This window comes from Schistosoma mansoni, chromosome W (genome assembly GCF_000237925.1).
Source record: "Schistosoma mansoni strain Puerto Rico chromosome W, complete genome".
Lineage (NCBI taxonomy): Eukaryota > Metazoa > Platyhelminthes > Trematoda > Strigeidida > Schistosomatidae > Schistosoma > Schistosoma mansoni.
Genome location: NC_031502.1, coordinates 28839320 through 28852408, shown reverse-complemented (window position 1 = coordinate 28852408; position 13089 = coordinate 28839320). Strand labels below are relative to the sequence as shown.

Here is a 13089-nt window from a genome sequence, read left to right as displayed (position 1 = left end):
GATCGTATATCATAAACATTATTACAGAAATGTAATAATGCACATAAAATACGGAGTTGAACCCCTGTTTTGTACGAAAGTCTACGGCGCAGAATTGAATGAAGCTTATTGTCTGTCCCTTACCACGACTTTCAGCAAACTGTTTGATATTAAGTGACTTGCCAATCGGGTAGAACTTCGACCAATAAGCCAAATAATATTGATAAATACTGTCCAAATATGTCACGGTCCGTGGAGAATAAAATTTCAAGGTTATTTACATCTACCATACGTTTGGACCTAGGGTAAATTATTGGTGTTGGCACATCGCATAACAAATAGTACTTCCGCATATATATATATTTCGATGTCCCGCTAACAAATGATGGTTCGCTATGTAAAATGGAGCTTTAACTTGATTATGAGAGAATTCTATACACTAACAGCTTTTGTAAAACATTAATCGCGCTGTGTATCGTGTATTCGATTGGGAATCACTACGCTCACAAATAATGATCCCAAGTCTTGCCAGAGATGTGTTTTTCAAGCTTCTTCATAGTATTGTCGATTATTTGTCCATCTTATAAGCTATTGGGATAAGCTCAACTGATTTTGAAAAGGTTTTAAGTATTCAAGATGATGACGGCCATAGAGTTGAGATAAGGAAACTTCAGTCCGGAAAACTTCATATAAAGTTACTTATTATCTCGCGAAAGAATCCACAGTCCACTTTATGGACGCAGATAATTTGTCACTTTTTTAGTCAGAGATGTGAGAAGACAAAGGTAAGAATTGCAAAGTTCTTTGGTATGAATATCCATCTTTTAATGAAGGCACTGACAGCTGACTATGTTTCGACGAAATGTAACACTAATTTAATGGATAGCAAGTGTATGGTTGAAACAAGCTTAGTTTTCCTGCACAGGTTCTGTTATTCCAAACCTTCGTCTTGTCTAAATATGAACAAGAAAACTATAACCAAGCTTTATCAGTAAGTGGTTCCAATAACACTTTCTCCATGAGAAAACTCAGTCGATTACTACCAGCTCACATCTTACTTACACTGTTCATTGTGTTTAAAAATATAGATCACAGTTGGGCCATGTAAGTATTTGAAATGTTCCCGTAAAATCAGAACAACTGATGCACATCAATTTATTTATCAAACCAATAATGAGAATTAATGTTGATAGAGTAGTGAAATGTATGCATGTCTTACATTTTTATCAGGATCGTAACTGGTTCCGTGTTGTTTTAATTATTCAAAGTTCTGTTTCTAGGTCGTCGCTATTTACGTACTCCTTATAAAAGTTTTCTCTTTTGTCACTTAATGATAACAATCAAATGAAGTGTATAATACAAAGTTACATACTGTGAAAAGGGATAAATAATATCATCGTTGTATGGGTTCTTCAACATCGAAGCATCCCTCCAATGCGTAAGTATAATATTTGGGAGTAAACTTTTCACTTAAAAACCTAATGCAGAAAATTTTTTTCAGAGACGTTCCTCGCTGATATAGGTTGCGACAAGTAAGTTGAGAATATTTGCATATCAATTTCTTCAGTAAAGGTACTGTTTTGTGCAAGGATGAGGGTTTACCGTGTTTAAATGGTGGGATTTGCGCTCTTTATGTATCTGACATAGACGACAAGTGCATTAAACGCTGCAAGTAAGTGTTTACCAACTACCTGTGACCTTTTTAATTTTACGTTTACTTTATTTCAATTCACCGGTATGAAATTTTCAAAATGCTGTTTTATTATATATATCCAAATATGTGCCAAAAACGTTCTAGATCTTCCAGTTATCACAATTTTAAAGATGGTTCTGGAAAACGTTTTTCAATCAGATTAAGTTAGATTTGTTTTTTACAAGTTTTTTCAATGGTCTAACCACTGGTAGGCTAACTCAGCATAAAATAAACTTCACATTCTTTCAATTCTTTCGTTTTCATTAAGGAATTATGTAACGAAGTATGATTAGACAAAAACTGATATGTCTTTGAAGCATGCAGAGAAGAAAGTCTATTTTTTAGTTTTTAAACTCAATGAAATTATTGAGTTCAAATAGAGAGAGTTCAGACTTTAAGATCTGCTTATATGTACCATATGTTATGACTCAATTCTCTTAAACGTAAACAGTCATATGAATTTCATGACATCTCAAAACGGTTTTGTTGTTTTCATTACTTTATCTTGGTTAGGTTCTCAGCTCATACTGAAAGTTTTATTCTGAAATTTTCATCTTTACGTTTATATAGGGAAGACTCATATGTTGAATCGATGCACAAATATACACCAAAGCAATTCCGAAGAACAAAGGTGACTCATTCACCTTCCAATACTGTGTATCATAGGAAATATAACCAATTTGTTTTTGTAATGAGAGGCTAGCTTTCTGTTTCTTCGATATGCATTGTAAGAGTGAATCTAAGAAACAAGTAGAAAACGATTTAAGGAAGCTGACGAGCCTTTTTGACTGAAACCTCTAGAGCCATGCGAGTGACCAAGTTATATTACTTTAATGCGGACAAACTTTCCATGGATAGCGAATAGCAGATATGTAATAAAATGGTTGCACTTACCAAACTTTCAGTATAACACAGAAGAAATCATATTAAGTTATCGCATATGAGGCTTCGTACTATTGTTCAACAAATAAGTCTTAAATTATGTGTATATGTAGTTCAGCGTCTTCATCTGTTTCGGCCACTAATTTTATTTAAGGTAAATTATGAAGCCATATTTTGATGCGTCTAAAACTTCATAGTGCTTCTAACCTAAAGTTGTATAACTTTGCATAGTCGCCTCTACTTTCATTTTCTGTGTCCTTTTAGTCCCTCCTGCAGGTTGGCTTTTAATCAGAGTTAGGAACTAAAATAACATTCACCCAAAACGTTTTAACAGCGAATGTACACAGAAGGTTTTACTTTTCGTCTATTCAAAATTCTAAATGATTATGACAAATACAGATCAAAATTCTGTAGTGTACAGCACCAATTGTTTTATCTACCACCTTTTAGAGCCTAGAGGAGAAATTAGTTAATGAATGAAGTCTTAACATTTGCAAACTGCACATTTTATTGGTATGCATCATTTTAATTTCCAAGTAGTGTTAGTTGAATGTGTGTAAGTTGAATGGTGATACACTCAACTGAGAAATGGATTATGAAATAAAAATATCGGACTCCTTTGAACATTCTTAATACTACTGCTAAGTGAACTACTCATCATCTGTTTATGATATATCAACAGCTGATATCTCAGAGAATTTTGATTAAGTTGGTACATCCAACCCAAATGACTTACAGATTTCAGTATCTATAGCGAAAAGAAAGAACAAAGTGTTGTGGAGCTTTATTGAAATTATAAAACTAAATCCCTGACATTTTACGTTTTGATAGGATTAAATCTGCAATCGGAAACATCACACATGTTTAGTAGTTGATAACCTTATGGAGTTAGCACCACATCACCAGTAAATTTTGATAGTAACAACCTGATATGAGCTCTAAATGTTTAAAAATAGTGACTTTATTCAAGATGTTAAGCATTAGGAGGCTAGATATTTTCGTCGAAAAGAAATAAGTTGCGTAAATTTAATTGATCATGGCAAGAGATTCATTTCTCCACATATCAAAAACTTTTGACTGATATTTTGCCATCAACGTTTTGATAACCATGAGAAAACTGCTTGAAAAATAAAATGTAAAAATAAACAGCGACTTATAGGAACCAAAGTATTTAACTTATCAAGTGTTAAATTTATCTATCCAATGTTTAACAAATGTAGTAGAGTAAGAATAAAAACAATATTAAGCGGAATACACTACGAATTGAATAGTTTATTCTTTTATCCCTGAATCATTCCGATAATCTTTGTGGTTTCTATTGCAAATTAAATAATCCATATTAAGAGTAGCTTATTAAAGGATTTCTATCTAGCTGTACGGAGTTCAATTCACCCCGTTATGAATTTTCTTTGCTTTGATAACAAATACACAGTAAATGTGTTCAAAACAATTCATTTCTTGTACATAGGATATTACCTACTGACAATTCATCTTACTTGAACTAATCATTGGGGAACTACTGGGAGATACTGAGCATGTCGGAAGTATAGTTTAATGGAATAACAGTTCAAGAAAGTTCGATTGTGTCATTACATTTTTTCATTTGCTTGACATTCTTTCAAGATAAATATCAACGAAAAATACCCAGTTTCATAGGTTTCAGAATTTTTTATGGCAATGCAAATTTATAGCATTTTTATGAATATATTTATATTATATTGAATGTAGCAGTACTGAATTTACAAGGGCTTGTTCACAATATAAAATTGTTCACTTACCAAAAGAATAATGAAAACACAGAGAAAACAGTGGGTAGATTAAATTAACATAAACTACAGTGTTTATTTTATGAAATCGATCATTAACTACTGTTCAGACGTTTAAAAGAATCCGCTTATTATTTCTCGTGTCTTAATAGTGAGTTTCAATGAGAATGTTTGAAATTCATGAGATTGTAAAGTCGTATATGATTAGATAACTAAATTGAAAAGAAGGTCCGATGTTGCAGTAAGAATGGTATCTAATAGTGTTCAATCACAAATGAAATTAGACAGATATCAAATATTGTACTGATTGGTGGTCATTAATTGCAGTTAAAATGAGGGCCATTCCGCTAAAACGAGGTTCAATGATCCTGAGTTGTACCATGGATGCGGTAAGAAATGCATACTGCTGATAAACCGGAAGCTAAGATAGGACAGGTAGCCAGCTGATCTATATTTTGATGACCTTTCAGGTAGAATGCGAAATTTTAGGCTTAAATTTTATTTACTGTGAATGGTGAAAAAGAATAATCAAATTTCTTAACTTTCAATAATTTCTAGATGTTTGCAACCACTTGCATTACGAATAGTGGATTTTGGCTTCAAGTTACGACAAAAATAATTACTTCCAGAAAACTGAAAATATTCCTAGGTTTGAGCTGGCTTTAACCTTCAGAAAAATAACCACGTATAACAAAGCAAACTAAATGCTCACCATTCCCAAACTTTGAAACTAGCTCTATAAATATGATGGAAGATCAACTTCGTATTTGGACAAAGAATTTTAGTCTATTTCTACTCAGTAACGTCAAGTGGTGACTTGGAATCAAAAGTTAATAGGGATGGAGTGTTTAATAGATCATAGATATCAGCAAATGATCCGTGTAGAATAGGTAGATAGTTCTGCACGGAAAATTGACAAAAAGGGCCAAAAAAGGTAGAGATCATGTTGGCCAGAAAGCATTTCAAAGGGAAATAAATAAAGAAAGAAAATAGCCTCCTTGCTACTTAAATTTTTAACTTACTATGTTTCGTTAGAAAGACAAAATGATGTGCATTAGTGGGGGTTATTGGTTTCAACTGTTAATCGTTTATGCCGTTGTACAAAGTCGGATATACCATTATATATGTAAAGAAACTCACAACAGTACATAGAAAAACTAGTGGGTTAAAATGATTTTTGACAGTCGAAGGTAATTTAGAAGGATAGAGGGAAATCTAGGAAAAATACTAAAGCAAATTTCTATACAAAATACTTAGAATACAAGTTTTAAGTGATTAAATGATTAGATAAGCAAAAATACAATTTACTTTTAATCGAATAGATAAGTGATTATATTGATTAGAAATTATACGTTTACATATGTATTCATAGGTCAATGACTGTTATTAGTTGCGTGTTTAGTAAATTAACCATAGTAAATCAAATACATCAGATTTATTTTATTACAGTTTTCAGCGTCATGTGAACTCACTGTCATAGACCACGTGAATATTAAAAAAGAACTGGTAATTTTGTCGACTTAAATTAGACATGAATAACTGGAGAAAACAACTAGGAACTTATCAGATTGACTAAAAGCGAATTAAACTCAACGAATCCCATGATCGGGCAGTATGGTAAAGATTATATCTTTCAAATAACATCAATGAACTACTGAACGTTGGATCATTTCCATATGTGTGTCCTCAAGAAAACGATATTTTAGTACTCAAAGAATTTTTTCAGTCACAGGATTGGTTGAACTTATGATAATAGTTAGAAATAGTTTCAGTTTACTCCCGAGTTACGTCATCTACTCAGAACTGAACTATAAACTTATATTTGTATGTTGTTTTGAATTCATGGACGAATGCTGGCTAAAATGATATTGCGTCATTTAGTTTGGTCATATTGTTTGAATTACCACTTTAAATAAAGTCATTTATGTTAAAGAAAGAAAAGTGTTTACGCTAGCCGATATCTAAGTCGAAATAGCTACTACGAAAGAAATTAATAGGTTTAATTTAAACGCTTAGTAAAATATATAAACTCTGAATAATCACAATAACACTTAGTTTGCTCCATTTTAAACATGTTTGATTAGGATATAAAAAATATAAACTGTAGGCCTGTATTTGTCACTTCATTTTATCGTCATAAAAAGTTTCTTGTGACAAGTTAGTCAAAATGTCATTTTAGGTAGGATTATTATTTTCCTGATGATCACAATCTTTTTTATCCTCTACCTAACAGGATAACTCGAAAAAATTAAGGATTTCTACTAAAATAAGTAATTCATACGCTTTCATTCCACTATACAAAAATAAATACATAATTAACATGCAATAAAACAATTTTTTATCTAGCTATTTAGTGAAATGTAAAGTTTATTTCTTCTTCTTCATCATCTAAATAAACTGAGAATCAGTAGTTATTATACTCATATTATGGTTGAAAAATTTGAAAGTTTCAGTAGGATTCATAGGAAAGTTTATATTAATCAATTACCTTTTTCATATTAGTTTCTACTTGATGGATTTGATTTGTTAATGATTAATGGTATAACCTAGTGCAATTTAAATTTTAGTTTTAGTTTCCAATGCTACTGAATTAAATTAATCACAGTTACTAAACTAATTGACCAGATTATATAATTAATAGTATGTAAGTTGATGGGGTTCATATTAGTTTACATATAAACAAGATAATTTGTTATACTGCAAGCCTATATGATAATATTTAATAGACTTTGAGAGAGTGATAACATAAGACTAGTTAATGTTTCACTACTACGTTGTGTTAACTATCCGGTTCTGCAAAATACTAGCCTCGATATAATTAGTTTAGTGATAATGTACTTAGACGTGGCAGTGGGAGGAAGATTAGAATTGCCAAAAATCGGTGTGTAAATAAATTGATGCTGGCCACTGCCACAAGACGAATCAACAATTTACAGGTTGATGTTGAATAATTTTCTTCATTTAACGGTTTTATTTACCACAGAGTTTTTAGTAATAGAAAAGTCCTTTTTGAGAGAGAACTGAGGGCGATTAACGTCCATTCGTTGCATCATATTTACAGGATATTTTATAAACTGAATCTTCACATGATCTAAAGTAAGTTAGAATAGGTATCTGGTTAGTTGTCAATAACAACTATACTGTTATGCCATTAAAAGTTGAATTATCAAATTCATCAAATCTATAGATTTGTTCTAATAAATACTGTTTAGATTACCTCAAATGTGTTACTACGCCGTAAGTCTATTGATCGTTTTCATAAAGGTAACTCCTGTGTAACACTTAAAAAGAGCATTTTCAAACGATGAACTGGATGGCGGGTCTATAACAACTCAGAGATAAATGGCTAATCTAATGACCTGAAGGTTTCTTGACTTTATATCAGCAAGGATCATTGCTGTGTATGATATCTTTTAGTTTAACTGAAAGTAGTATTTTGTGACAAATATTCTGATCATCAAGAATTAAGTACTTAACATGATGCTTTTTTAATGTTCGTTTTTAGTCCACACGTAATAGTTATATTTAATATAGATAACCGTATGTAAATTAAGCAAAGATGGATAGTGGCTAGCAGCGGAATCCAGGACGCGCGTTTCGTCCTATTTGGGACTCGTCAGCTGGATGTACCTGCATCTCAGAGTTGATGTTCACTCTGGGACTCGAACCCAGTACCCTCGCTTCAAACGCCATCGCGTTATCCACTCGGCCACTGAGTCCTGATGTAAATTGTTTCCATATTAAATCTCCAGTAGTAGTGGTGTAGTGGTAGTATTAGTGTTTCATAGTTTGAAGATATCTTGGTATCGTTAATTGAGAATCATTTTCACAATTCAATAGAATGACGTTTTAAAATAACAACAAAGGCTATTCACCTACATACATTTTACAGGCATTCCGGTACATAATTCAGCATGAAACTCCTCCCATTTCACAGTTAAAAATCACAGAGGTTTCCGATAGGATAGTAACAATAAATGGACGATATATATCTACTCACTTCTAAGCTTTGCTAAACTTGTGGAAAAGTCTAAACTCAATATCATTCGTGCCACATCTGAACCATGATTTGACCGAAGTTTATGGAAACAGAAATTGTGACTTTACGGGGCATTTTAAAATGTACCTTTACTAGGATCCTCTCATATATACTGTTATAAACAACATTCAAATTATAATATGTCTGCTCAAAATTTCATCATTGTTAGAAAACCCTGAAATCAGTCATTAGTAATCCCTTTCCCCTATTAGTTGTCAAATTCAAATGATTCTTTCTCAATGATTTATTTTATTATTTGTATTCCAAGGTTGTATAGACTGGGCAGTATCATTTGTGTATTCGGAAATGATGTGTATAATATAAGCTAAAATATGTCCTGATTTGAATATTTTAAGCTGAGTCTTTTGAGGCTATAGGTCAGAGAAAAACTGTACAAACAATTTCAGATTATGATTTTATTGAAATCAAGAACCGGTCTGAGTTGGATAAGAATCAAAGACCTGAGAGCACTTGACATACGTTTCGTGCCAGTATTGGATTCCTTATCAGTGTACATCCAAGACCCCACAACCTGGAATCCATATACATCATTGTCTACTGGCTCAACAGCCTAGAGGTTAGGCGCTCACGCTTGAGGATGGAAATCCTGGGTTCGACTTAGGGCTGCGGGAATGGATTAATACTGATGAGGAGCTCCATACTAGAACAAAATAACCCTCTAGTGCTCCCACATCTCATTGGTTATCTAACTTAGATCAGTCTGGGGTCTAATAAGACTCTACAGTCTCTATAATTCCATACCGAAAAATAATATTGTTGTACTTCTCAATAGCCATAGCAGTTTAAAGATTCAGGGATCAATAACAGTGTCATAGAAATCCTTGTAAAATAGCCAGAAAAGCTCACTGAATTTCTCCTTGAACATTTTACTATAACGTTCAAATAAATACTGAAAAATGTAGTATCAAAATATTTGTATACAATTGAACGTCCAGTAATTATTAAGTAAAACAAATTGTTGGCGAATTCATAAAATACTGCACAGAAATAGTTACAGGAAAATCAATTTCTTTTGATATCATCTGACATTGTTGAAGAACTCCCCTTAACTTAGAAGTTTTGAAAATCACCAATGTATATTGTTCACAGAAATAGATTTTAGATGCACGCATAACATGAGGTTAGTCAAAGCGGTATTATAACGCAATGGTATTTGAAATAAAAAAACCTTATAATTATTAAATATTTTAACGGATTTTGATGAATGAATAACATAGAGATGCCGAGACACTTCATCTTGTCTTAATGTAAGACTGTTTTTATTACATAATGATATTTTATCAACACAATTTATCGCATATCACTTAATGTTTTTTTTAAAACAATTTTACCTAATATACCAATGGATCAGCTTTCTAAATTATCGATTCACAACTACTCAATTATTTTCTACCTTTTGATTCGCTCAACCCATTGATTCTAATACTAAATTGACTGTTAGAAAATGGTAAACACATTAATAAAACAAAGCGAGACTTTGTTTAATATACAGGTTTCATAAAGTGCCTGCTATGTCTTTCCAGAACATTATCAGTATAACATTTGAATATTACTAATAGATAGTTTTATAACTTTATCTGATTAAAAATATAACTCCATAGGTACATGTTTCAGCTTTCCACTACGTAAAAAAGCCTTTCATAAGATGATTTTGCTTGAATAGTTTTACTGTGGAAAGTTAAATTATTATTTAACTCAATCGTTTAGTTTTAATCAATCAGGTAATCAATCGGTAACTGATATTACTAGGATGTTAGCAGCTGACAGAAAGATCTATATCTTAGCTGGAGATTATCTGTCCTGAAAAAACTGTTTCATTCCATGAGATTTCGATTACAGTTACCCAGTGTCGTGACGAGATGTTGACACTGAGCTATTCGGAAATCGACTTATCGTCTGTAGGACTGATGTATTTACATAGACATTAACCAATGTAAAGTTTATCTATTCGGTGCTGATAGCTGAGTTTTATTAATCAAACTGGTATTATTCTTACTGAACAAAGTGCAAACTGAAGAAACACACTGTGTTCTATTTCAAAATTCAAAAGACATTTTTTCTCACTAATTTTAGAATTTTTGTAACTTACAAGATTAATTTAGTCAGTCGAAGGTGATCACTGAACGTTTAGGAACTGTTGATAAACCCCATTCGTATGTATTTACATGGTTTGTAAGAGTTTGAAAAGCTTGAAAGTAGTATTACGTACTTCCAATTTACATCGTTCGGAAAGCTGTAAAAAGATAAAAAGTTACCATGACCAGTTTTTCTGAACTTATGTTGATAATGTACAAACTTTTATACCGGAATGGACCTGAACTTTTCACGTTTTGAAGTATTCATCATAAGGTTAGGCTATTGAGTTGTGGTTTTATGTATCATACCATCTGACGTTAATTTATTTAGTAGGCCAGTTTCGATCCAAAGTTTTCAGTAGATATCCATATAAAATTAGAAAAATATAACTGACTAATAAATCTTAGCCTAAAGTGATTTGTAAAAGAATACTAGTTCATGACTAAAAACTGTTGTAGTAGTAATGGAAGACATGAACTAAACAGCATGAACTAAATCTAGTAAGAATAAGGTTGACTATTCACATTTAAACTTAATTATATATCTATTACAATATTCACTGGTCCTCGATTCCGGCCACTGTGATCTCTTGAGAACAAATTGTAAAGTTGTCTAAAAATAAAACAAATCACTTATTAACTACTTCACAAATGCCAATATCTCGATACTATGTATTCAGCTGAGATTAAAGTTTACTTACGTTTATCATTCATGAACACTAATGAATTACCGTAATGATATTTTGTCAATATTTAGCACTTGTAGAAAAAATAGGAAATATGTGAATTCACGATATTTTTTCAAAGTTTTTTTCAAATGATTTAACTAATGAAATTAATTCCGATAATTGCGTAGTAGAACTTCTGTTGCCTAAATAAAAACAAATCACGACACTATGAAAAAGTTATATTCAACAACAACTTAACCATGTTCTAGTATCAGTTTGTGACTTTGGATGATTTCTGTACAACATTTTGATTGATCTATGATGAAATGATCTTTTACAAGCAAACACCAATATGGAAACAATGATGGTTACTTTTGAATGCCTTAATAATATTCAATTTATAATTGCAAGATTAATCTATAATATTTTAATTTACTATCAAAACGGTTTTTCCAGTGTAAGAAGGGGGGTTTAGCATTCATTGTGATCAATACTCATACATAGTATTTCTTAATAGTTAGGAATTAAAAGTTTTTTTGATAAAATGATGTTGATTTAGTTTTACACTTATTTCGTTTCTAATTAAACACAGATTTTTCCACAAAATAATACCAGTTTTGAAATGACGTAAAAATGATGTTTAAATCATATAAACCCCAAAACACCCACCCTAATAATTCAAAGATATATTTCCACAGATGGTGGATTTCTCTGAGTTCTGGTACAAAATAATGGATTATGGAAATTATAAGTCACGAAAAATAGAAGGCATTAACTTGAAGAATGCAAAAACAAAGATTTAAGCAGAATATAATAAATTCATCATATTTCGTTTACTGTGGAGCATGAAGGGAATGACATGTTTCACTTTATATAGAGTAGAAAAGATATGGGATACTGACCAGTTGGAAGAGGAGTTGATGAAAGTGGAAAAATACCTAAGATACAACAAGTACCAACATGAATTTATTGATAGCTATGAAAAATCTAAATAAAACAAGACGAATGTAATTATAGTCAACAGAAAACCAATATTTAAATTTAAAGGTGGTGATGTCTGAAGCGAAATCAGAAGGAAGCTTAACATAGATAGATAGAACTTACCTGACAGCCAAACCACTAATACTGTGTAAAACGTGTTCAATGTCAACAAGTACCCCTTTGATGTTACCACCGACTATTTCTGTAAATTTACGTGTACCTGCCAAAGCAGCTCCTTTGGCCAAACAGAAAAGTGAGGATATCTTAGACTTTTTGAACATTTCCCAAAAAGCCTTCTAACAAGAAGAGCCACTTTAAACAGTTCAATTACTAAACAACTCTTATATACAGGAAATCAGGTCAATGCTTTACAATCTTTTAAGGTGATTAATAAGTATACGAGCTCCAGTCTTCTTAGGTTTGATGAAGCTTCTGCTATCAGGCATCAGAAACCTGATTGATATGGTCAAAAAGAAAATGTTAATTAATCCTTCTTTACCCTAGTGACAATTATTCTTTCATTACCTGATAAAAAATGTTGTCCAACCCTTTCTTTTAATTAATTACTTACGTCATTTTATTTCGACTGTCTTCTAGATTAGTAATCTTATTTTATTAACTGGGCTCTACTCATTTTATTGTTACTTATCACCAATGTTTACTCATTGCACAACCACTTGTTTCTAGCCCTATCAACTATCATAGTAATGATGATAACCTTAAAATGATAAGTTGAAATAAAATGGTTCATACTGCAAATTTCACTTAACATATAATATACTGGAGCGACCATTGAATTTTACTGGTGACATTGATCTTACTCCAAACGTGAGTGAACTCCATCAGTAATGGAATCAAGCTTAAACTTTAAGAACACATTTTATAAGTTATCCACTGGAAGGCACTGGTATTGCAGAGGAAAAAAGTCCGCATAAACGGTTCAGCTGTTTAATACGAAGTAATCAATCACGTCATTAAAAAAACA

The 13089-nt window shown here is 31.8% G+C and overlaps 1 protein-coding gene and 1 non-coding gene across 2 annotated transcripts in view; one reads left to right on the top strand and one right to left on the bottom strand.

The window, feature by feature from the left end:
* Positions 1-1283: 1283 nt before the first annotated feature.
* The window catches only part of Smp_147420 (hypothetical protein), a 51681-nt gene continuing 39875 nt past the window's right edge, over positions 1284-13089 (top strand). Inside the window, exons 1-3 of the mRNA XM_018789256.1 lie at positions 1284-1417; positions 1467-1511; positions 1547-1651. Coding sequence (XP_018654717.1) covers positions 1383-1417; positions 1467-1511; positions 1547-1651 — 185 coding nt within the window. The 5' untranslated portion in view covers positions 1284-1382. The remainder of the gene's footprint in view (positions 1418-1466; positions 1512-1546; positions 1652-13089) is intronic.
* On the bottom strand, positions 7971-8036 carry Smp_tRNA_02163_Gln_TTG.1.1. The gene has a single exon. It is a non-coding gene (tRNA).